Raw genomic sequence first — 19,518 nt, 5'->3', positions numbered from 1 at the left:
GATTAGTTAGTTAACTTGTTCTCTTTTGTAATAGGTATTGAGAACATCGTTGTGTTTATTAGATTAAGAGTTTGTATAATGCGGTTTATTATTATGCGGTTTGTTAATGTGCGGTATCTGCGAAGTTTAAGTGTAATGTAACTTTTATTTGATTTAATTAGATTTGTTAAAATGTGAATTTGTATTTTGAGTATATAATCCCCTAACCACTTTCATTTCTTTGCCTTCTCCCCCTTTCCGCCTCAACTGCTATAAGTGAGTGCGCCTCACTTGCCCACCTTAAAAAAATGGTTAACGAATGAGCTTTCGTTACAACTTTTTCTGTGATATTATCAGAACCGGGAAATTTTCAAGTCTCAATATTATTAACAATTTGTGATATTTCCTTTTAATCGATTTGATTGGTGTACTGTCTTGGACGTCAAAGCCTTTTAGTGAGATTTCTTCTTCTTTTTCTTCTTAGGTAATTATTCTTTGGCAAGTCTTGAATACTGTACTAAGATAATTTGCAAACGTTTCAGCTTTTTCCTCCTCCGATCTTGTCCAGTTACCACCAGATTTTCTGATTAAGCATTCCTCTATGTAAGGAGCATATTTTTTCTAGTCTACTTTTATGTTATTGTTTATGTAAGTCAATCAAATCCGGAAGCTTGTTTATATCTGTAGGCCAGTATGTTAGTTCTCCAATGGATATCAAAATTTGATTATTTTTTTTTAATTTCATAGAGTACTCTGCCTCTGTATGGTAGCATTAATGATCTTAATCTCCACCACAGATATTTTGCACTATAATCACCTCATACTATAAAGCGATTTCCTAGTGTATTGAAAAAGTCAGACCAGTTTTCTTTTGTAATTTTTCTATTTGGACGACAGTAAACAGTTGATATTATTATCGGTCCGTCTTTATCTTTGATAATTACACTGGTTGCGGGTAAGTAGTTTTCACTAGTATAAGTGCGGATGTAGTGCTTTATTTTTGTTTTGATTATAATCGTAATACCTCCGTGTACTTTATTATACGAGTAATTGGTTTTATATACAGCGTAGTTTATTATATTAAGATCGTTTTTACTTGGAAATTGTGTTTCTGATATCAATGTGTATATTTTCATAGAATTAAAATGCTTTTAAATCAATATGTTGTTTTGATATTTCTGTCTCACTATGATTGTTTTGTTTTGATATTATCTGTGCATATATTATAATTAGGATAACTCTATTGACGTTAGCCATGGAATATTTTTATGTATGTGATGTCATATGAATCTCTAACGTTATTAACTCAAAAAATAATAAATTACATAATATCCATTTGCTTGTATCGAAATAGCTTAATGTTTTGATATAATTAAAATTCGACTAAAGTATATTTTCCATAAGCAAAAATAATTATCATGAATATAAATATATATTTTTCTATTAAGGTAGAAGACTATTTTACATGGATAATAAAATGTATTTTATGGATTACATCAATAACAATTTTAATAATTTTTGTTAATAATCTTGAAAAATACATATGTATATTAAGTATAAATGTGTAATATAGAAGCATTAATAAGAATTATTATAAATCATTTTTTAGACTGGCTTGGCCGGGACTCTATCTAAGTTGAATATAACTGGTTGTCTGATGAATCAACAGATAGCTATCGAAGATCAAATGAGGAAACAAAATTGGGAACAGGGTGAAATAGATTTCATGGGTCAAGATAGTTTTGATAACATTTTGAAAAAAATAAACGACACGCTTTATTCAGTTTCACAAAAGCAATATTACCCACGAAAGGTATGTTAATATAATGTGCGTAAGAAATATTATATCATTTTCCTATAATACAACAATTTATGTCACTATAATGATAACAAGGAAAGTAAGCAAACAAAGTATATGTTATCATAGGGGGATTTTCAATCATAATGACTTAAGATGACTGATCTGAATTGCATACATCGTCAGATCATATATACATATATAGTGTAATGGAAAAATACAATCGATGAATCGAAAAGTTATATACGCGGCTACTCGTACATATTAAAAAAGGGATGGATAAATCCAAAAACGCAATTTTATTATTATTTGCTATTTCATGCCTAAACTTCAAATTACTGTTATACTCGTTGTGAATCAGTGCAAATAAAAATATAAACAATCTGTATATGTTCTTCTTTTATAAATGTAATTATCAAAAACTTTAAACAGAAAATTGGCGTTCTTAATAAAAAATCAAAAATCATTTATTGTCTTCAATTACAATAATAAAGAAAGATGATTTAAGAATTTTTCTGATGTTCGCATTCCATCTAGAGTAATCAATGTTGTATCCATGGATGAAAATTTTAATGTGAAGTCTTCCCTTCCAAAATCACATATTATTTATTTTATTTAACAAAATTTACAATAAATTTTTTGTTGACTCATAGCAATTGTTAATGTAATCTTGAAAAAATCTTCAGTTGCATTGGTATGTGTTTTTTGTTACTCGATTTGATACCATTTTTATTGTAAGATTGTCATCATGTTTGTACAACGGATTGATTTATTTTTTAAATAAAGAACCTGATGAGGCTAGAAGATAAACCAGTGAAACGTTATTAAAAATAAATTGAGTGGAGATAGTTTTTATTTATAGTACGAGGTCTGTTCCAAAAGTACCCGATCTACGTTCATATCTTCGCGCGGAGAGACTCAGGCGACGTCTAGAGGGTACGAACGTCACCAGCAACTCACCTTCTCGTCAGTAAAGAGATAGTAACATAGCCCGAGATACCAATAAAATGCCTTAGTTCCCGCGCAACATGTATTTGTTTACGACTTTTTGCATTCGTCACAATTTGTTTATTGCTAAAAATGGCAAAATAAATGGAACAGAGAATTTGCATAAAATATTGCTTTATTCTCGGTGAAAGTTTGGTTATGATCATGACCGCAACTTTGGGAAACCAGTATCTGGCTTCTTCATTGCGACAATACTCCAGCGCACGCATTGAACCTTGTGCAGCAGTATTTATTGAAACAGTGTTATGCTGCTCCGCCAGCCTCCAGATAGTTCCGATATAGCTCCTTGCGACTTTTGACTATTTTTTCGATTGAAAATACCGGTTAAGAAACTAATGCGACGATTGCAATAAACACGATTCTGAATTCTGACTTTCAAGATTGCTTTAATAAGTAGAAACATCGATATGAGCGTCTTATTCAATCAAATAGGGTCTACTTTGAAGGATGTCTCCTCCTCCTCCCGGATAACTAAATCAATTGCCGAGAAATCGATGTATGTCGGATACTTTTGGGACGGACTTCGTATAATTTCGCAAGATTTAAATTAATATACAACTGCACTGATTCACAGTTAAAGCATGTCTGTTTGCGCGATGCACTTTTGTTGCTACACACTTACACACTTACACACACTCTCTCTCTTTGTTTCGAGTAGTCAGCCAACCTACCCAAAACACGTACCCTTGCCTCAGAATATTTATTGTCGCAATGCAACGTCTTTATCGCTGTGAAGATTGACATTGATGCTTTCGAAGCATAGTCAATCTTTATCTTACTGCAATTTCTATAATTTATAATCACTTCGTAATTTAATACTCGCTACAGGATACTAAATGATTTACTTTTAATCACTTTTAAACATTTTTATGCTCGGTCCTGAATAGTATGTATTAATATAGTACACATTAATAGAAAATAAGATTAAATAAAAGTAAATAAGAGTCCTAATTTACAACAATTTTGGTCGTTATGTAACATCCTTTTTTCACTTAGAGACATTGCCGTCCCCGGCAGTGTCAATTGGAAGTTCATGAGATAGTAAATTGTGGCAACAATTAAGAATATTCATGTTGGTAACATTTGTGGTCCACAATAATTAATTACAAGAGAAAATCTCTAACAGCAGAGTATTATAACTATGAAGTCTTTCGGGTTATTTGGTTAATCTAAATATTTACTATAAAAGAAAACACATGTATTTATATTGATTAATTAAAATCTAACTAAAATCAAATGTAAATAATTCTTTCTACCATATTATAACTATAATTTATCTATACAACGGTCTTCAGATATCTTTTATCTTCGGGGTCGATTCGGTTTATAATAACATCATCTTCCGCGAGGTTAACTCGTCATAATTTCTGTTTGGTCTGTGGTAGATCTGAAGTTAAATCAATCGGTTCACTTCCTTTCAGCGTAATGATAGTTATGGATTTATTCAAATTTGTTGCCGTATCGGATCGGTTTATTTTAGTAAGTCCTCTATTATTTATCTTTTTCACTTCTGACTTAGGGTACCGCCTCTTGTCTCTTTCTTCCCTAAATTTCTTTTGATGTTGTCACATACAGGTAGTATCGTATTGCTCATATATTGAAGTCTACCCATTCATCACATCGCCAGTGATACTTTGTTTCATTCTTTTGGCCTTTTTCGTATCTCAGTATAACTAGCACCATAAATAGGGTCACATTCTTTTAGAGCTTTTGTCGCATCGGTAGCTTTATAATTTTGAATGTATTATGTTCCAGTTCTTTATTTTCCTTGCTTCGATTGCATGTTAACTTTGAGCAAATTAACATAAAATAACTCTTCTACTACGTGATATTTTCCAACAAATGAAGTTCTTCTATCGATTCTATTTCCAATTGTGTCAGGAATTTATTGAGCAACTTATGGCTTAAGTATTTTGATATATTTCAGATGTGCGACTGAACGATTGATTGCTCCAATCATATTGGTATTCAAACATTGGAAACATATGGTTAGTAGCTTTACATTAGTAAATAAAGAACGTTTTAGAAGTATGATAGATTGCTAGTTAATTTCAAATGGATTCTGCTATTTGGGTTTGTAACCCCGCGAGGTTCTTAGAGTTTTTCTTGTGAGTTAAATTTCGTTCTAAATGGATGCTTGGATATATGGGTCTGATCGAGTAAAGTATCACTTTGGATCTGTTTGGATAAGTGTTAATTCGATCTGATGCTATGGAAGATGAACTTAGTACTTTCATTAACGGATCGATCGCGATCCGAATTAATTGGATAGATGGGTGAAGATTCGTTCGTTGTGTTCCATATTTGAAGAGTATAACATTTATATACTAATACTGTGATCAATAATATGGTGATGAAGTTGATGTTTAGCCCTCGTATAAATAGATGTTTGTGTTATTTTCAATAGCTTCTGTCAGTAGAGTCACATCATTAGTATACCCAATGCAACCGGCTGCAATTTTTAATATTTCCATGTGTTTGTATTGCCAGATCATTTGATCCATTCACACTGGGCATGCCGTATGAACCGGCTCTTATTGAGAGGCAGAAAAGATCGACGAACCGTCCATTAATATATAATTTCAATTGATCATTTATTGATTCTGTATAATTATATTACAGTCATATACTTCATGATTCGAAGGCTGTAACAACATTCTCAATTCACAATTTCTATTGAGATTGACGTCAAGTAGAGGTTCTTTTACCGATCATATAATGAGTCCTTATGCAATCCCCTAAGGAATGATGATCTATTTATATATATTTATCTGGTCTGAACTTAGGGCTAAATATGGAGATTTTCTGGCTGACATTGGCGAGTGTGATACCAAGACTGAGTATAGTTTATACAGATTATAGTAATTCATGACAACAAGAGGTGAATGCACAATAATGTATGTTCTTCCATTTCGATGCAGTGCATCAACCTTTGAAATTTTGAAAATTTCTTCTAAAATATTATCGATATTTTCTGGAATTTGCTTTTGAATTCCTTTGAATGTATAGTTTTTATATTAAGTAAGTCTTTGCCCAACAAATCACTGCAAATCGTTTCTTCAAGAAGCTTAGTACAGTTTTGAATTAGTGACTGTAGGTCATATATGACCGTGTTTCGCAAAAATTGGTGTCCATCGTGATATATATTTTTCAATCCACTCTTTTAATCTTTACGGTATCTATTTTTTCATAATATAGTCCTGGGGACGATCTGATTTTGCTATATTATAAGGTTGTGAAATTCATCCATATACTAGCTCAAAGGGGGTATATCTACTAACATTATGGATACTCGTATTATATGTAAAAAGCGGCAAAGGATGTTAACCGATCCCATTCATTGTATCGTTCCGAATATATTCGTATAAAATCAATTAGGGGTGCATGGTTTCTCTCGAGAGACTCATTAGTTTGGAATCTATATCCTGAAGTAGTTAAATGATGTATTTTACATAGGTGTAATGAAGATTCAACAACTTCCGAAAGAAAACTGATCCTACGATCCGACAGTATAGCTCTTGTAGCTCCAAACTAACAAATTAAATGTCTTGCTAACGTATCAACAATGGTAGTTGCCTGCAGGTCTTTTATCGGGATCACGATCAGGTACATCGTCAAATTAAATTGCATAGTTAGAATGTGACAGTGTCTATTAGTGGTAGTCCGCAGTTTGTGTAGAGTATCTATTGATACTTTATCAAATGCCTCGATCGGTGTGTCCGTACTTATCATAGGTGCCTTACTATACATAAATCATAGTTTTATGCCGCTCGATTTTCTTTTCTAAATAACTCGGACATTTCCTAACATAATTTCGTACGTCGTTCCGTAAACCAGGCCAATAATATCTAGCTCTAATGTTTTTATATGTCTGATTTACTCTCTTATGTCCCCCAATCAGGCTATCGTGTAAGGTTTGAATTATTTCCAATAGCTCTTCTTGCAGTGGAGCGATGGTATTTCCATAGCAGACCGTTACTTTAATCGGACTTTTATCGAAATTTCTGAACAGAATTCCTATGACACGTTATAGTCACTTTAACTATCAGAAGAGAACGCTGACTTTATAAGGCAAACGGTATTAACTCTTTCGGATCTACTTCTATCGTTGTATTCTATAATGTATAGCTATAATCTTACATAGCCTTTTTCATTAATGACTGCTTCTTCTTCTAGAAAGTCGACGTTCACGTCAATTTTAGGGAGACATCCCTCCCATAAATCAGCTACCACTAAATTTATTTGTATGAAACCTGATGGGTTCGACCCTATAAGGTATATTTTACCCTATCGGTCCCCTGTGAAATTAGTGACGTGGCATCATTTTGTACTTTTTTGGCACCTTCAATACTATGTCGTACTACAGCATTTTATCTAGATTGGATTCCTACTCGTCTTCTGATATTTCATCATCCTTTTCTTTAATCGTAAAGAGTTCGATGAGATCATCTCACGATTTATCAGTCGGTACATTATCAGGCAAGAACGGTATTGAGTGCATCATGTCATTGTCTATCATTAGACTTCCGTTGAAATACGAAATTACAGCAGTCCAATCAATCAAGAAATCTCTCCCCAAGATTCCATCTTCCTCTATGGGAAAATTATTCCAAACTATATGGTATTTCATGGTTTTTCAGTTTAATGTTATCACGGTCTCCAAGATTAGAACCGTATGTACCGTTATTTCGTTTAATGTCGTCGATTATCTCGGGTCAAATCTAGTGGTTCAATACATTACATTAAATTTATTTAGGTTCACCAGCTGATCCATTGTTCACCATGAACACAGTCCATCGCTTGTTAGTCTCTGGAATTTGAAACCTCACTCTTGTGAGTGTATGAACTTAACAATTTCCCGGGCTAGGTCTTCGACTTGTGGCAACTGCGACGTTTGGTTCATTGATAGAGTTAATAGATTCTTCAAAATTGTTATCTCTTTGGGTGTCGGAATTTTCGGTTTCTCCGCTGTTGTCGGTCATTTCACCTACATCATCATAGTCTTTGCATGTCGCTGAGTCACTTTAGTCTTGTTTTGAGGGAACGTCTGAAATTAGCACGCCACATTTATTTTTAAATATGCCCCATCGAAGTTTAAATTAGTGATATTTTCAAGTTGCTGGTACGATGGGTTCACCCTAAATTCGCCCAATCTCTGCAATTAATCAGAGGTAATTGCTTCATTAGTTATCTAGGTTGACCACCCCACCATGTGGAGTACAGTGACCTGATGATGTTAATCTCGGACGATGTTTTCCCTATTATGTGGTTAAGGTGTTCGGACCATGATGAGTTCATATCAATTGATAATCCAAGAAACTTAGCAATATTGGAAACTGGAATTTGAGTTAAGTCGACTAATACTGATAAGTCTGAAAAGTCGGCGGCTTTAATGGTGTGGATAACTATTTTCGTCTTTTTTAGTGATAGTGAGAGGCCAATCTTTTTGAGACAGATGTTTATCCTTTTTAAGTTATGTTCCAAGATGCGCCGGGCGAATTGTGGATCACTAGCAACAGCAATGAGGACAATGTCGTCGGCAAATTAGAGGCATTCGACCCCAGTGAGAATTATATGAGGTAGCTGACACTAATTCTATAGAGCGTGAGGCTAGATACACAACCTTGTGGCACTCCTTTCCTTGCTATAAATGGGCCGTACATCTTTCCGTTGATATTAAAAAATACTACTCTTTCCGATGTGAGATTGTGGTAACATTTATATAATACCCTATGAAGTCCTGTGTCTCTTAAGAGATAAATCAGCGAGATGGGATAAACGTCATCGAAAGCGCTTTTTACGTCCAGATAAGCAACCGCGGTATATAAACTTTAGCAAAATCAGTGTAGATTTTGGTTGTTAAAATCAATAAGTTGTCAATGCATGATCTAGCCTTGCAAAAGCCAAATGGTGATACAGGGAGCTTTAAGTTATGCTCGAGCCACCAAGAAAATCTATCATGAACCATTTTTTCGTAGAGTTTCAGAGTGGCACGCTAGAGAGATAGATAGGAAATTGTTTTTACCTGGTTTAGGTATGGAAAAAACGAGGAATTCCATCCTGGAATCCGGGAAGACTCCCGAGGAAAATATTTCGTTAAATACAGACAGTAACACTAGTTGAGTTTTCTCTGATATCGTTTTAAGTATGCAGTAGTCGATTTTGTCAAGCCCTGGGGTTGAGTCGATTCTTTTCCTGCACGATTATATTGCAGATCTTATTTCATGAATTGTAAATGGTTTCTAAAAAAATTCACTAGTAGCTTCCAAAGCTATAAAAGAGGTGAGTGCATGAGCTGGGGCAGATGGAGTCGATCATTTTCTCTTGCGCCTGTATATTTTTAAGGTTGTTTGGAGCTTTCGATGCCCCTAGAGCTCGATGACGAATAGGTTTGATTGTTTGGAAAATCGTGACAATCGGGGTTGATGGACTAATCGTTTGGCAAAAAATGAGAAAAGCCTCAGCTTTAGCTTGTTTGAACACGCTTTTGGCATGTTTTTCAGCAAGGATGAGTTTGTTCAGCAAACGTGGGATATGACGAAAGTTTTTTAGAGCTGCTCTTCTAAGGCGATTCGCTTCATCGCATTCAGAATCCCACCATGGGGCATTCGAACGTTTCGCTTTTTTGTTCTTCTTCTTAGAGTGGACGTTAAACTGCGTAGAAGGTAGTAAGAGCACGACTGCTGGCTTTATAATAGCGATTACTTGAGAGTATTTGTTCGAAAATCCTGCTTCTGGTGTGAAGTTGAGAGAAGTATTTTCCAAGAAATTGCAGAATGGTGGCTAATATAACGAAGATTTAAATTTTTTGAGGTTATACCGTAAATTGAGGGGTGGTGCTGGTATTGCAAGAGGTATCCCGACGAAAATGGATAAGGTATCCCGAGGAAAATGGCAAAGTTGTCTTCGCCCACCGACCAGTCGCATAAAGCATGTAGATGAGGTGAAACGAATTATAGATCAATGTGGATAGGGTTGTTCAGATTGGATTTGTTCATGAAGGTGGGTGTACCATCATTTACAAGGGTGGTCCGATAAGTACTTAGCCTACAAAAGAAAAACGAAAATTTTGGAAAAGTGGCGTTTTATTTTTCAACATAGTCTCCTTTTAGTTCGATACACTTGACCCAGCGATCCTCCAACTTCTTTAACCGGTCTAAAAAATACGTTTTCTCGAGGTCTGAAAAGTAGGCTTCCGTGGTAGCGATTACCTCCTCATTCGACTCAAATTTCTGCCCAGCGAGTGACTATTTCAAGTTTGGAAACAAAAAGAAGTCGCACGGAGCTAAATCTGGAGAATACGGTGGATGGAGCAGCAGTTCGTAGCCTAATTCGACCAATTTGGCCATGGCGACGGCGGAGATGTGAGCCGGTGCGTTGTCATGGTGAAAGAGCACTTTTTACTTCGCCAAATAGGGCCGTTTTTTCTGCAATTCGACGTCGAATCGGCCCAATAATTCGGCATAGTACAGCCCTGTGACCGTTTTGCCCCTCTCCAGGTAGTCGATGTAGATCACACCTTGTGAATCCCAAAAAACGGTGGCCATCATCTTTCCGGCCGATGGGTTGGGGCAGTCTTCGCCTTCTTCGGAGCACTTTCGCCGGGTAAAGTCTACTGTTTCGACTATTCCTTGATCTCTGGTATATACCAGTGGATCCATGTTTCGTCAACTGTCACGAAACGACACAGAAACTTCTTCGGATTGCGCTTAAACAGCGTCAGACATTGCTCTGAAGTTGTCTCACGGTTGCGCTTGTTGTCCGGAGTGAGCAAACGCGGCACCCATCGCACCGACAGCTTTCTCATGCCCAAAATTTCATGCAGGACATGACCCATGTGGTCTTTTGAGATGCCTATGATCTTAGCTATCTTGCGCACCTTCAATCGTCGATCTGCCAATATGAGATCGTGAATTTTTGTCACGTTATCCTCCGTGGTAGCCGTTTTCGGAGCACCTGGACGTGGCTCTTCAAAAATCGACGTGCGACCACGTTGAAACTCGTTAAACCAATTTTTGACGGTCACCATCGAAGGAGAAGAGTCACCGTACACAGCATCCAAGCGCTTTTTTTATTTCGCTGCGCGATTTCCCTTCCAAAAACAAGAATCGAATCACCGACCGATACTGCACTTTTTGCATTTTTCAAAAATCAACGGACACACTTGCTTTCACACGCTCTCAAAAATAAACTGCAACTCCGATCCGGCTTAAATCTTGATAGTAACCATCGAGAAGGTACGTACTACGTGATAGAATATTTCTTTTGCGAGAGTGGCGCCATCGGGCGGTGAGGCTAAGTACTTATCGGACCACCCTCGTAGTATGAGAAGGTCGTGATCAATGAACGTTGAATATAGGTTGTCGCCTACGGTGTCAGACTTCGGACTCCCCCACGCAATATTATGGCAATTAAAGTCGCCACCTATGAAAAGAGAACTGAAAGGAGTCAATGAGTCAACTAGAGACAGACAGTGCCCGGCTGGGAATTGATCATCTGGCGGTCTATATACAGCTGTAATCATGAGATCAGCGTTGAACTTTCGAACTGTTAATGCAAGTGTTTCCATAATTTTTGGTATATTTGGAATGGTATCTATAACTGTGAAAGGAATGTCTTTTCTAATTACTATGGCAACACCACCACCATTACCGTCTCTATCACGGCATAGGAAGGTGAAATTATGCAACTTTAGTTGGTATTTCTCACTGGATTTGGTTTCAAGCAGTATAATGATGTCATAGTCTTCTGAAATGCTGAGAAGGTGTGGTCTTCTTTGAAAAAAAGAGGTACAATTCCATTGAAGTATGCGAAGGGATCTGTTGTTGGTTTTATAATTTATTTTCAGCTGAAAAGGTTGTGAGGAAGTTCTGAATTTTAATAAATTGTTCGCTGTCCGATTTAGCAATGGTCGGTAGAATGAACTTCTTAGCCATGGTCAAGAAGATGGAGAGAGCGTGGGAGGCATCTCTGGGAGTTTCGAAGATGTGATAGTCGTTGTCAGGATTAATGTTAAGGGGTTGAGAATCGTTTTCCTCAGCAATACTGACTAATGAAAAGATTGGGAGAAGAGTGAACAGTGCTGCAGCAGTATTACTTTGGCGTAAACGGTGTTGAACTTGTGAAGGGGCCGAAAAATAATGGCGTGGTGGGCATGTCGCCGGTCTGGGCGGGCGCTTTGCGTAGTTTACTTCGAAGATGGCTGTAGGTTGGGATGCTGAGGGGTAGGCCCTCGTAAAGTCGTCGGGTGTTTCAAGCGAGGTTGTTGAGAAGTCAGTGATTTCTTTGATATAGTCGAAGCGTAGGAGCTGCTAGAATGTTGTTGGTTGTTTCAAAAATAGCTGGAAGATTGAGAATGCCAGGGAGACATGCAAGGATTTTCCACGGGCTGATGAGAGATAGACTTATTCTGACTAAGAGAAGGAAGGAAAATATGCGTCCTCGGGGTGGTGAGGAAATTGGATCTCTTGTTGATTTTTTGTTATGAATAGCAAAGGCTCTGGATTGAAAGTTTCGCGGAAAGTTTCTGTACTTCACATTGAGAGCTTCTTGGATTGAGCAGTTATTGTAAGCAGCAAACTTTCTCACCTCTTGTTGCTATATATATTCCGGACACTCTTTTGAAGTAGGTAGATGGTCGCCCCTACAATTAATACAGATAGGAGTATCGCGTGTGCAGACGTTTAGGGGGTCGTCAGGTTTGTGTTGGGGCTTTCGACACTTGTCGCAGAGTGGTCGACCCTTACACTCTTGCTTGAAATGTCCGTAGATGAAGCAGTTGAAACAGATCTTCGAAGGAAGAGCGTATCTTAACTGTATGACTTGAAGAGTAAAGATATGAGTAAATCTAGGAAATCTTTGAATTTATACTCAGGAAAAAAAATTTTTTTTTTTGAAAGCACATGAATTTTAATAGGCTTAAATGCTTATTTAGATACTTAATAACAAAGAAATATAAGGGCCCCCAATTTTTTAAAAGACTTATTTCAGAAATTGCACGTCAAAAATTAATTACTGTACTCGTTAAATTTTAATAATATACATAAGCAAAAAATGATTGCTAGAAACGGATAGGGTTATCCTTATGGATTTGGCGTTGCTGATCCAAAGCTGGTATTGTTTTATATGAGGTTCAGAGTTATTTTTATAAAAAAAAGGTAGTTTAGGAATATTCAATAAATCAATGTCGCAAATCTTATGACGCTATGAATCATTTAATTCACAAATTTACAAATACAAGAAAATAAGTATAAAGACATTCGCAACAATATTTTTCTCTAATTACATTAGTCATCAATACAGAAAAACGATTCCTTTTCCTATGTAATAACACTCTGTAAATAACATTTTTATACGTTTGAATCAATTAACTATCTATTTTTATTTAGCATAAATACTAGTTTAATCACAGGTACTGTAATCACAGAAAGTATCTCTTCGCTATTTTTTTTCCATCACATCGTAGAACAAGTTTTTTTATTTGTTTATTTTACAGTATTTTCTTCGAAACATGTTTTTGAATACCTCTTATTTTTTTCGTAACATACATATCCCAGCTAGAGGGTTTCAATGAGTAATGTGAACATGGTGAACTATCGAAACATTCATTGCAAGACAAGTAATTTAAATATAACTTTTTCGATTTTTCTTTACTCCATAGCAGCTGAAAAATTTTGTTTGAGTTCGGTGCTGGTTTCAAATCCTTTTTCACAATCTTATCAATATTTTCCATATCCAATTGTGAAACCAAAAAAATATTAATATTATTTGATTTGGATCGAACTGCTGTTTTGAAATTTTTCGCAGATGTGATATCATTTCCAGCTAAAACATATTGGTCACAGAGTCCTTTCACTGACCCACCAATAGCATCAGCGCTACTTTTTCCGTGCCCTGGAGAAGAGAAATTCCACGAAGCAAGATAAAGTCCCATTTTCGAACAGTGATATTGAAATAAGTAGAAGTTTGTTTTATTCTTGTACTGGGTTGTTGGACCGTCGCTGCGAAAATGGATAACTTTCAAATCAGGAACAAGTGTTTCAATGAGTTTGAGAATCGGGCGTAAATGCGCCCAGATAGCTGCTGCGTCGTGTCTTAAACAATCGGAAACTGTAGAGAATGAAATCCTTCTCAGCTCATTAGATGGAAAAATTTTATAATAAATTACACCAGTATGCAATGATACTTGTTTTTTAGACGCACCGAAATGTACAGATTGAATTTCATTAGCATATTTACATACGTAATTCTCAGAAAAGTCCATAACTATTTGAGCTTCACCAGGTTTCAATTGCATTTTATTCTTTTCAAAAAAATTCAGTTGGTGCCATGTATCATAAACATGTTTAAAAAATGGAGCTGTTAATGCATTAATGTCTTCAATCATTTTTGTAATAGTACATTTAACTTTAATTTTAGTTGTAACAGTGACATTGAATATTTTATTTTTTGCACCAATTCTATTTTCTTTTTGAGTGATCCATTTAAAATAATATGAGTCCAGACTATTTTTTACCTCTTTCACTCTCCTATGTCTACAACTTGGACACTCCCTGTACATGCATGCTTTATTATTTGGATCACAAGTTAATGCTTAATGAATGATTGAATGTTTTCAGTCGTTATAATCCTATGGTAGCACAGTTTCTGAAAAATGAATTTGAAATTGGCATGTTTTGTGCATAAACAAGTATCACGAGCTGAAAGCTTTTTGTGCGAAATCCAGAATGGTTTATATTTGAAAAACGTTGCCCTTGAAATATTAAATGTTTCCTCCCTCAGATATTTTTTATGTAAATTTCCTAAACTATCAGCCAAATATCGTTTCCTTTTAATTATTCCACCCCTCTTAATAACATCTTTAATTCCAGGACAAACTGTAGAATTCTCATCTTTTTCTAGAAATTTTCGAATTGCTTCCTTGATTTTCTTTGTCATAGCCTTCTTTTTAGTAGTCGATCGCGAGAAAGTAATGTCTATTCTGTCAGCAAATTTACGTAGAAAGTACCCACTGTTAATTTTTTTCATCCTATTATTAGCAAAATGATATTTTTTAATCAATTTTCCTGAAAGCACTTGCCCATAGATTGACCTTTCACATTCATTTTTCAGTTTGCGTTTATTTTCTATCAATTGTGCTTTTAACACTTCTCCAAACAACAAAGAGTTTCTTATCTCCTTTTTACCCATCTTCTCTATTTCTTTTACTTTTTGTAAGTGAATATCTTCACTTGTATTTTTAGATACAGCTTTATACAATTTATTTTTTGTTCGCTTCAGCTCCATTTTCTGATTTTCGATGACATCGAGGGCATTTGCATAAAGCCTGCGAAGTGTCCTTTCTCTTTTTTTTGCAAAAGCTAATGATTTACTCAAGCTGTGAACTTTCTTTCTATCTCTGTTGCTACTGTATACTCTATTTTTGTCAGTCTCATTCTCGTTCTGCATCTCCGAAGAACTTTCGTCGTTTGATGAAAGAACTGAATCGTTTCCATTTGTAGAAAATTGATGATCATCCATCTCAATAAAATCTGTAGACGTCGTTGTTTTTCCTACTGAACTCACATCACTCAAAGGTTCAAAAATTTTCTTTCTTTTACGACTTTTATGATTGTCAGTGTTCAAACTATCATTTCTCATTTCCCATTCGTCATCGACTTCTTCTGATTCAACTGCTTCCATCGATTTTCGCTTTCTGTAAATGAAGTATGTGGGTGCGATGTTATCACGCAATCGGGCACTCTTCCGTAGACTAGAGTGAAAACTGTCATTAGTGACTTCTGTGGGCGTTGTAGATGAACGCGAAGCATCAGCCACGAAACTGTCTGAGCTGGCACCTTGCATATCCCTATAAAATTCACATACACAAATTCACATCACATCTAAACATAATCGAATAATTGTAAAGCTTGTAAACGTTTTTAACTATGTTGCCTACCGAGTACGTAGTTGTGTATTCAACTGTTTGTTTCTATTAAACTCTTCTAGTTTCAGTGTTTTCTTAGCTTTCTTCTCAGCAGCAATTTGTCGCTTTTGTCGCATTGCAAGTCTTTTTGATGCGGCTTTATCAATCTTCGGTGATTCCATGTTTTAGCACTCAATTCACATTCACAAATTTAATCACGAAAACACCGAATCTAATACCTCACCATCAATGACATTTCATCGATCTGAAATACTATTCTAAATGTGAAATTACCACATTCTCACGCATGTACATAGTTGGATTACACGTTGATAAGCCTGCAGCAAACCTCTAGAGTTATAGATAGACTTATCATGTTTTTTTCCTTGAATTAGCACGATAAATAATTTAATTCGTGGTTGAATGAATATTATAGAAATTTTCACTACTTGTTCAGCCTATATCCTGAACGTTTATACGAATCTAAACGTAAGTCATACCAGAACTGTTTATCTTTTACTAAAAATAAAAGAGCTGTTGAGTACAAGCGCGTTCGATAAGAACCTGCCGTGTGCTACTCAAAAATGAAAATTTTAAAGGCGAGGGGCGCGGGAATAAGGAAACTTTGGATTAGCGTAACTTTTGAATGGAAGGTGGCACACCTTAGCGCCAAACGTAATTGAGTTCCGTTATTCAAACACAACAGAGTAATATTAGTTGCAATACCTTTTCTCAAAACTTATTTCGGCAAAATTATAAATTGTTGCAATTATCAAATTTTATGAAAAAGTAGTTCCTTATGAATTTTCATTTTTATTTCGTTATTCGTGAAAGGCACACTATTCTAACATATACAGCCTTAAAGTAGATGTCAATGAGATCCTAAAAAAAAATTTTCGTGTTGATTCGTGAAGACTTATCCATTTAATGAAGTTAATAAATTAGACATCACCACTACTTCTCTTATACATTATTTAAAAAATCGAACTTTATGAATATTTTACGGGTCGGCTATCGAGTATAATTGAAAAAACTATGTAGGACCCTGTTTTGTATCCTTAATTTATTATGAATCCGTTGTTACATATATACAAAAGGTTTTAGTTAATAGTTTTTGTACCCAGATCCTCGAAAATCAAAGGTTCTGAAGATTCACTCATTACATTAGGGGGAAGGGACCTTCAAAGGAGAGTTTGATGCTTTGTGTGGGAACAAGACCCTCGGTACTGTCTGATTTTTTAGCATTGCGAAGAAGTCTATGGACCTCAGTGATCTGGTAAGAGAAGTGAATCATATGTAATATTTGGTAAGCAGACATGTTGTGGGAACCGTCTCTGATGATGACCTGTCTCGAACAACGAGCATGTGGGATGGAGGCTCTTAAATTTCGGTGGTTAAAATGGGATCGTCTATTAAGCGGTAGGCTGCTGCACCTGTTTTTAACAGAACTGAAATTTTTAATGGGCCTGCACTGTTGACTGAATTGTGAAAGAGGGAGTTCGCGTAGGATTTTGAGAGGAGACGTCCCAGCCTGATAGCATTAAGGCTGCCTTTTGTTCCGTTTTTGTCGATGGGTTCTTCGAAGACCGTGAAAGGGCCTGAATTATTCTTCGAGTATTTGTTAGCAACTTTCAAAGGGCCGTTTCACTTAGCGCAGTAAAAGTCGTCGTCGAGGACCTGACTTCTAGTTCAATTAAGAACTGAATTGTGTCTCGTATAAACTGGGCTATAGTACGAGGGTGGAGGGGGGGGGGGTCAATAAGTCTTTACAAAAAAAAGAAAAAAAAAGTTTTGAGTATGTAATTTTTTTTATTTTTCAACATTATCTCCTTGAAGGTCGATACATTTTATTAAACGGCCTTCCAATTTTTTTAAGCCATCAGAAAAATATGATTTCTGAAAACCCTCAAAATAGGCATTTGTTTCGGCGATGACTTCATTCGACGTGAATCGTTGTCCGGCAAGCTATTTTTTGAGGTTAGGACATAAGAAAAAGTCACTGGGAACCAAATCAGGTGAATATGGTGGATGGTCAATTAATTCGAACTTTAAATGGTTAATTTTAGCCATCGAAACTGCACACGTGTGAACTCGAGCATTGTCTTGAAGAAAGAGGTATTTTGTTATGTTCAAGTGAGAACGTTTTTATCTGATTTTTTCTTTCAGCTAACCTAATAATGACGTATAATATTTTCTAGTGATCGTCTGGCCCTTTTCCAAGTAGTCGATGTAGATGATTCCATACGCATCCCAGAAAACCGTGGCCATAATCTTGTCAGCTGACTTTACTGTCTTTGCCTTCTTTGGGGCTGGTTCTGCAGTAATCCATTGTTTGGACTGTTCTTTGGTTTCGGGAGTATAGTGGCGTACCCATGTTTCGTCTACAGTTACGAATCGACGCCAAAAGTCTTCTGGATTACGACGTATGCTTGGCAAAAGAGCCTCAGAGGGGACCACGCAGGTTCGTTTGGTTTCAACAGTGAGCAAACCGGCATCCATCTTGCTGATATTTTTTTCATCCCCAATTTTTCACGCAAAATTGAAATGATTTTACCCTTTGATACCCCTGTGGCCTCAACTAATTCTCGCAATTTTAATCTTCTATCACTCAACACCATATCATGGATTTTGTTGTCCATTTCGGGCGTACTCACTTCTACAGGGCATCCTGAACGAGGTTCATCTTTTGTTGTTGTACGGCCGCGTTTAAATTCATTTACCCTGTTATAAACAGTCTTAAGCACAGGGGCAAACTTGCCATGAATGGTATTCATCTCAACTGTAATTTCTTTTGGTAGCCTTTCAAATAAAGATGTTTTATCACCGCTCAAAACTCTATTTTTTCCATTTTTCAAATAAACCAATAACTTTTTGTTCAACCTACGCACACAAAAAAACGACTTAATGAATCAAGCTGAAACTTCGTATGATATCTAGTTAGTAGTATTGCTTGCCAAAAACATGATAATTTAAGCGTGACGAGCGCCATCTCTTGGATTTTGCAAAGACTTATTGAACCCTCGTAGATTACGTTCTGCTTTTGAAGTGTCGTCTATTGGTTGCGATTGAACTTTCAAATCGTTTTTGAGGATCTTACTTGAGAAGTCGATGATTCCGGGTGAATTTTGAAGATCCCCGGTGTCCATCGCAAGGTTTTCACTCATATTGTCGTCGTATTCTGGCAATTTAGCCTTTTTATTCTTTGAAGTGTCCTCTTCGCTCTGTTGATCATTTAATCTTTTATTTTTGTCTTTTTTACTTTAAGTCTCATTTCTCTTTGGCTTTGACATGTCAAAGTCTCTACTAGAGTAGTTTTCAAAAATTATGTTAAGAGCATTGTGGAGGAGGGGCGTGTGCAAGATGGCAGATGCCCATCTCTGAAAAGAGGTTATCTTAAAACGACACTTTATGGGCTTATTGTAGGGATATGGAGAATTTGTAAAAATAAAATAATTGTATGCTGAAAAAAATTATAGTTGATGAAAGAAAGAAAGAAAGAAAAGTAAAAAGAGAAAAGAAATAAAATGAAAAAAAATAAAAGGAAATTGCCCAGAACGTAGCGTGCACGTGTCGTTGCGTCAGTTGTCCTCTATGAACTCCGCTCGCTGATAAGTGCTTGCGCGCTGCCGCTGCGGTGCACGGAGAAGAACGGCAACGATGGCGCTAGTGAGGCATGCACACGCACACAAGCATATTCAACAAAAACAAGAAGATTATTTTACCGAATGTAAGCAAAGTTTGAAACAGGATACTGGATTATTTACCATGGATTTAGCTGAAAACTATTTGTATATATGTCAAAAGAATACTCAAGGATTCTACTTTAACA

General features: G+C 36.1%; 1 protein-coding gene across 9 annotated transcripts in view; it reads left to right on the top strand.

The window, feature by feature from the left end:
• The window catches only part of LOC131663661 (glycogenin-1), an 895,804-nt gene that overhangs the window by 822,902 nt on the left and 53,384 nt on the right, over positions 1-19,518 (top strand). For all 9 annotated transcript variants that reach the window (XM_058934184.1, XM_058934188.1, XM_058934187.1 and 6 more), the window contains one exon: positions 1,589-1,792. In XM_058934184.1, the coding sequence (XP_058790167.1) occupies positions 1,589-1,792 (204 nt within the window). The remainder of the gene's footprint in view (positions 1-1,588; positions 1,793-19,518) is intronic.

Source organism: Phymastichus coffea, unplaced genomic scaffold (assembly GCF_024137745.1).
Source record: "Phymastichus coffea isolate CEN01 unplaced genomic scaffold, Cenicafe_Pcof_1.1 PCOF00037, whole genome shotgun sequence".
NCBI lineage: Eukaryota > Metazoa > Arthropoda > Insecta > Hymenoptera > Eulophidae > Phymastichus > Phymastichus coffea.
This window is presented reverse-complemented; position numbering and strand designations above follow the sequence as displayed.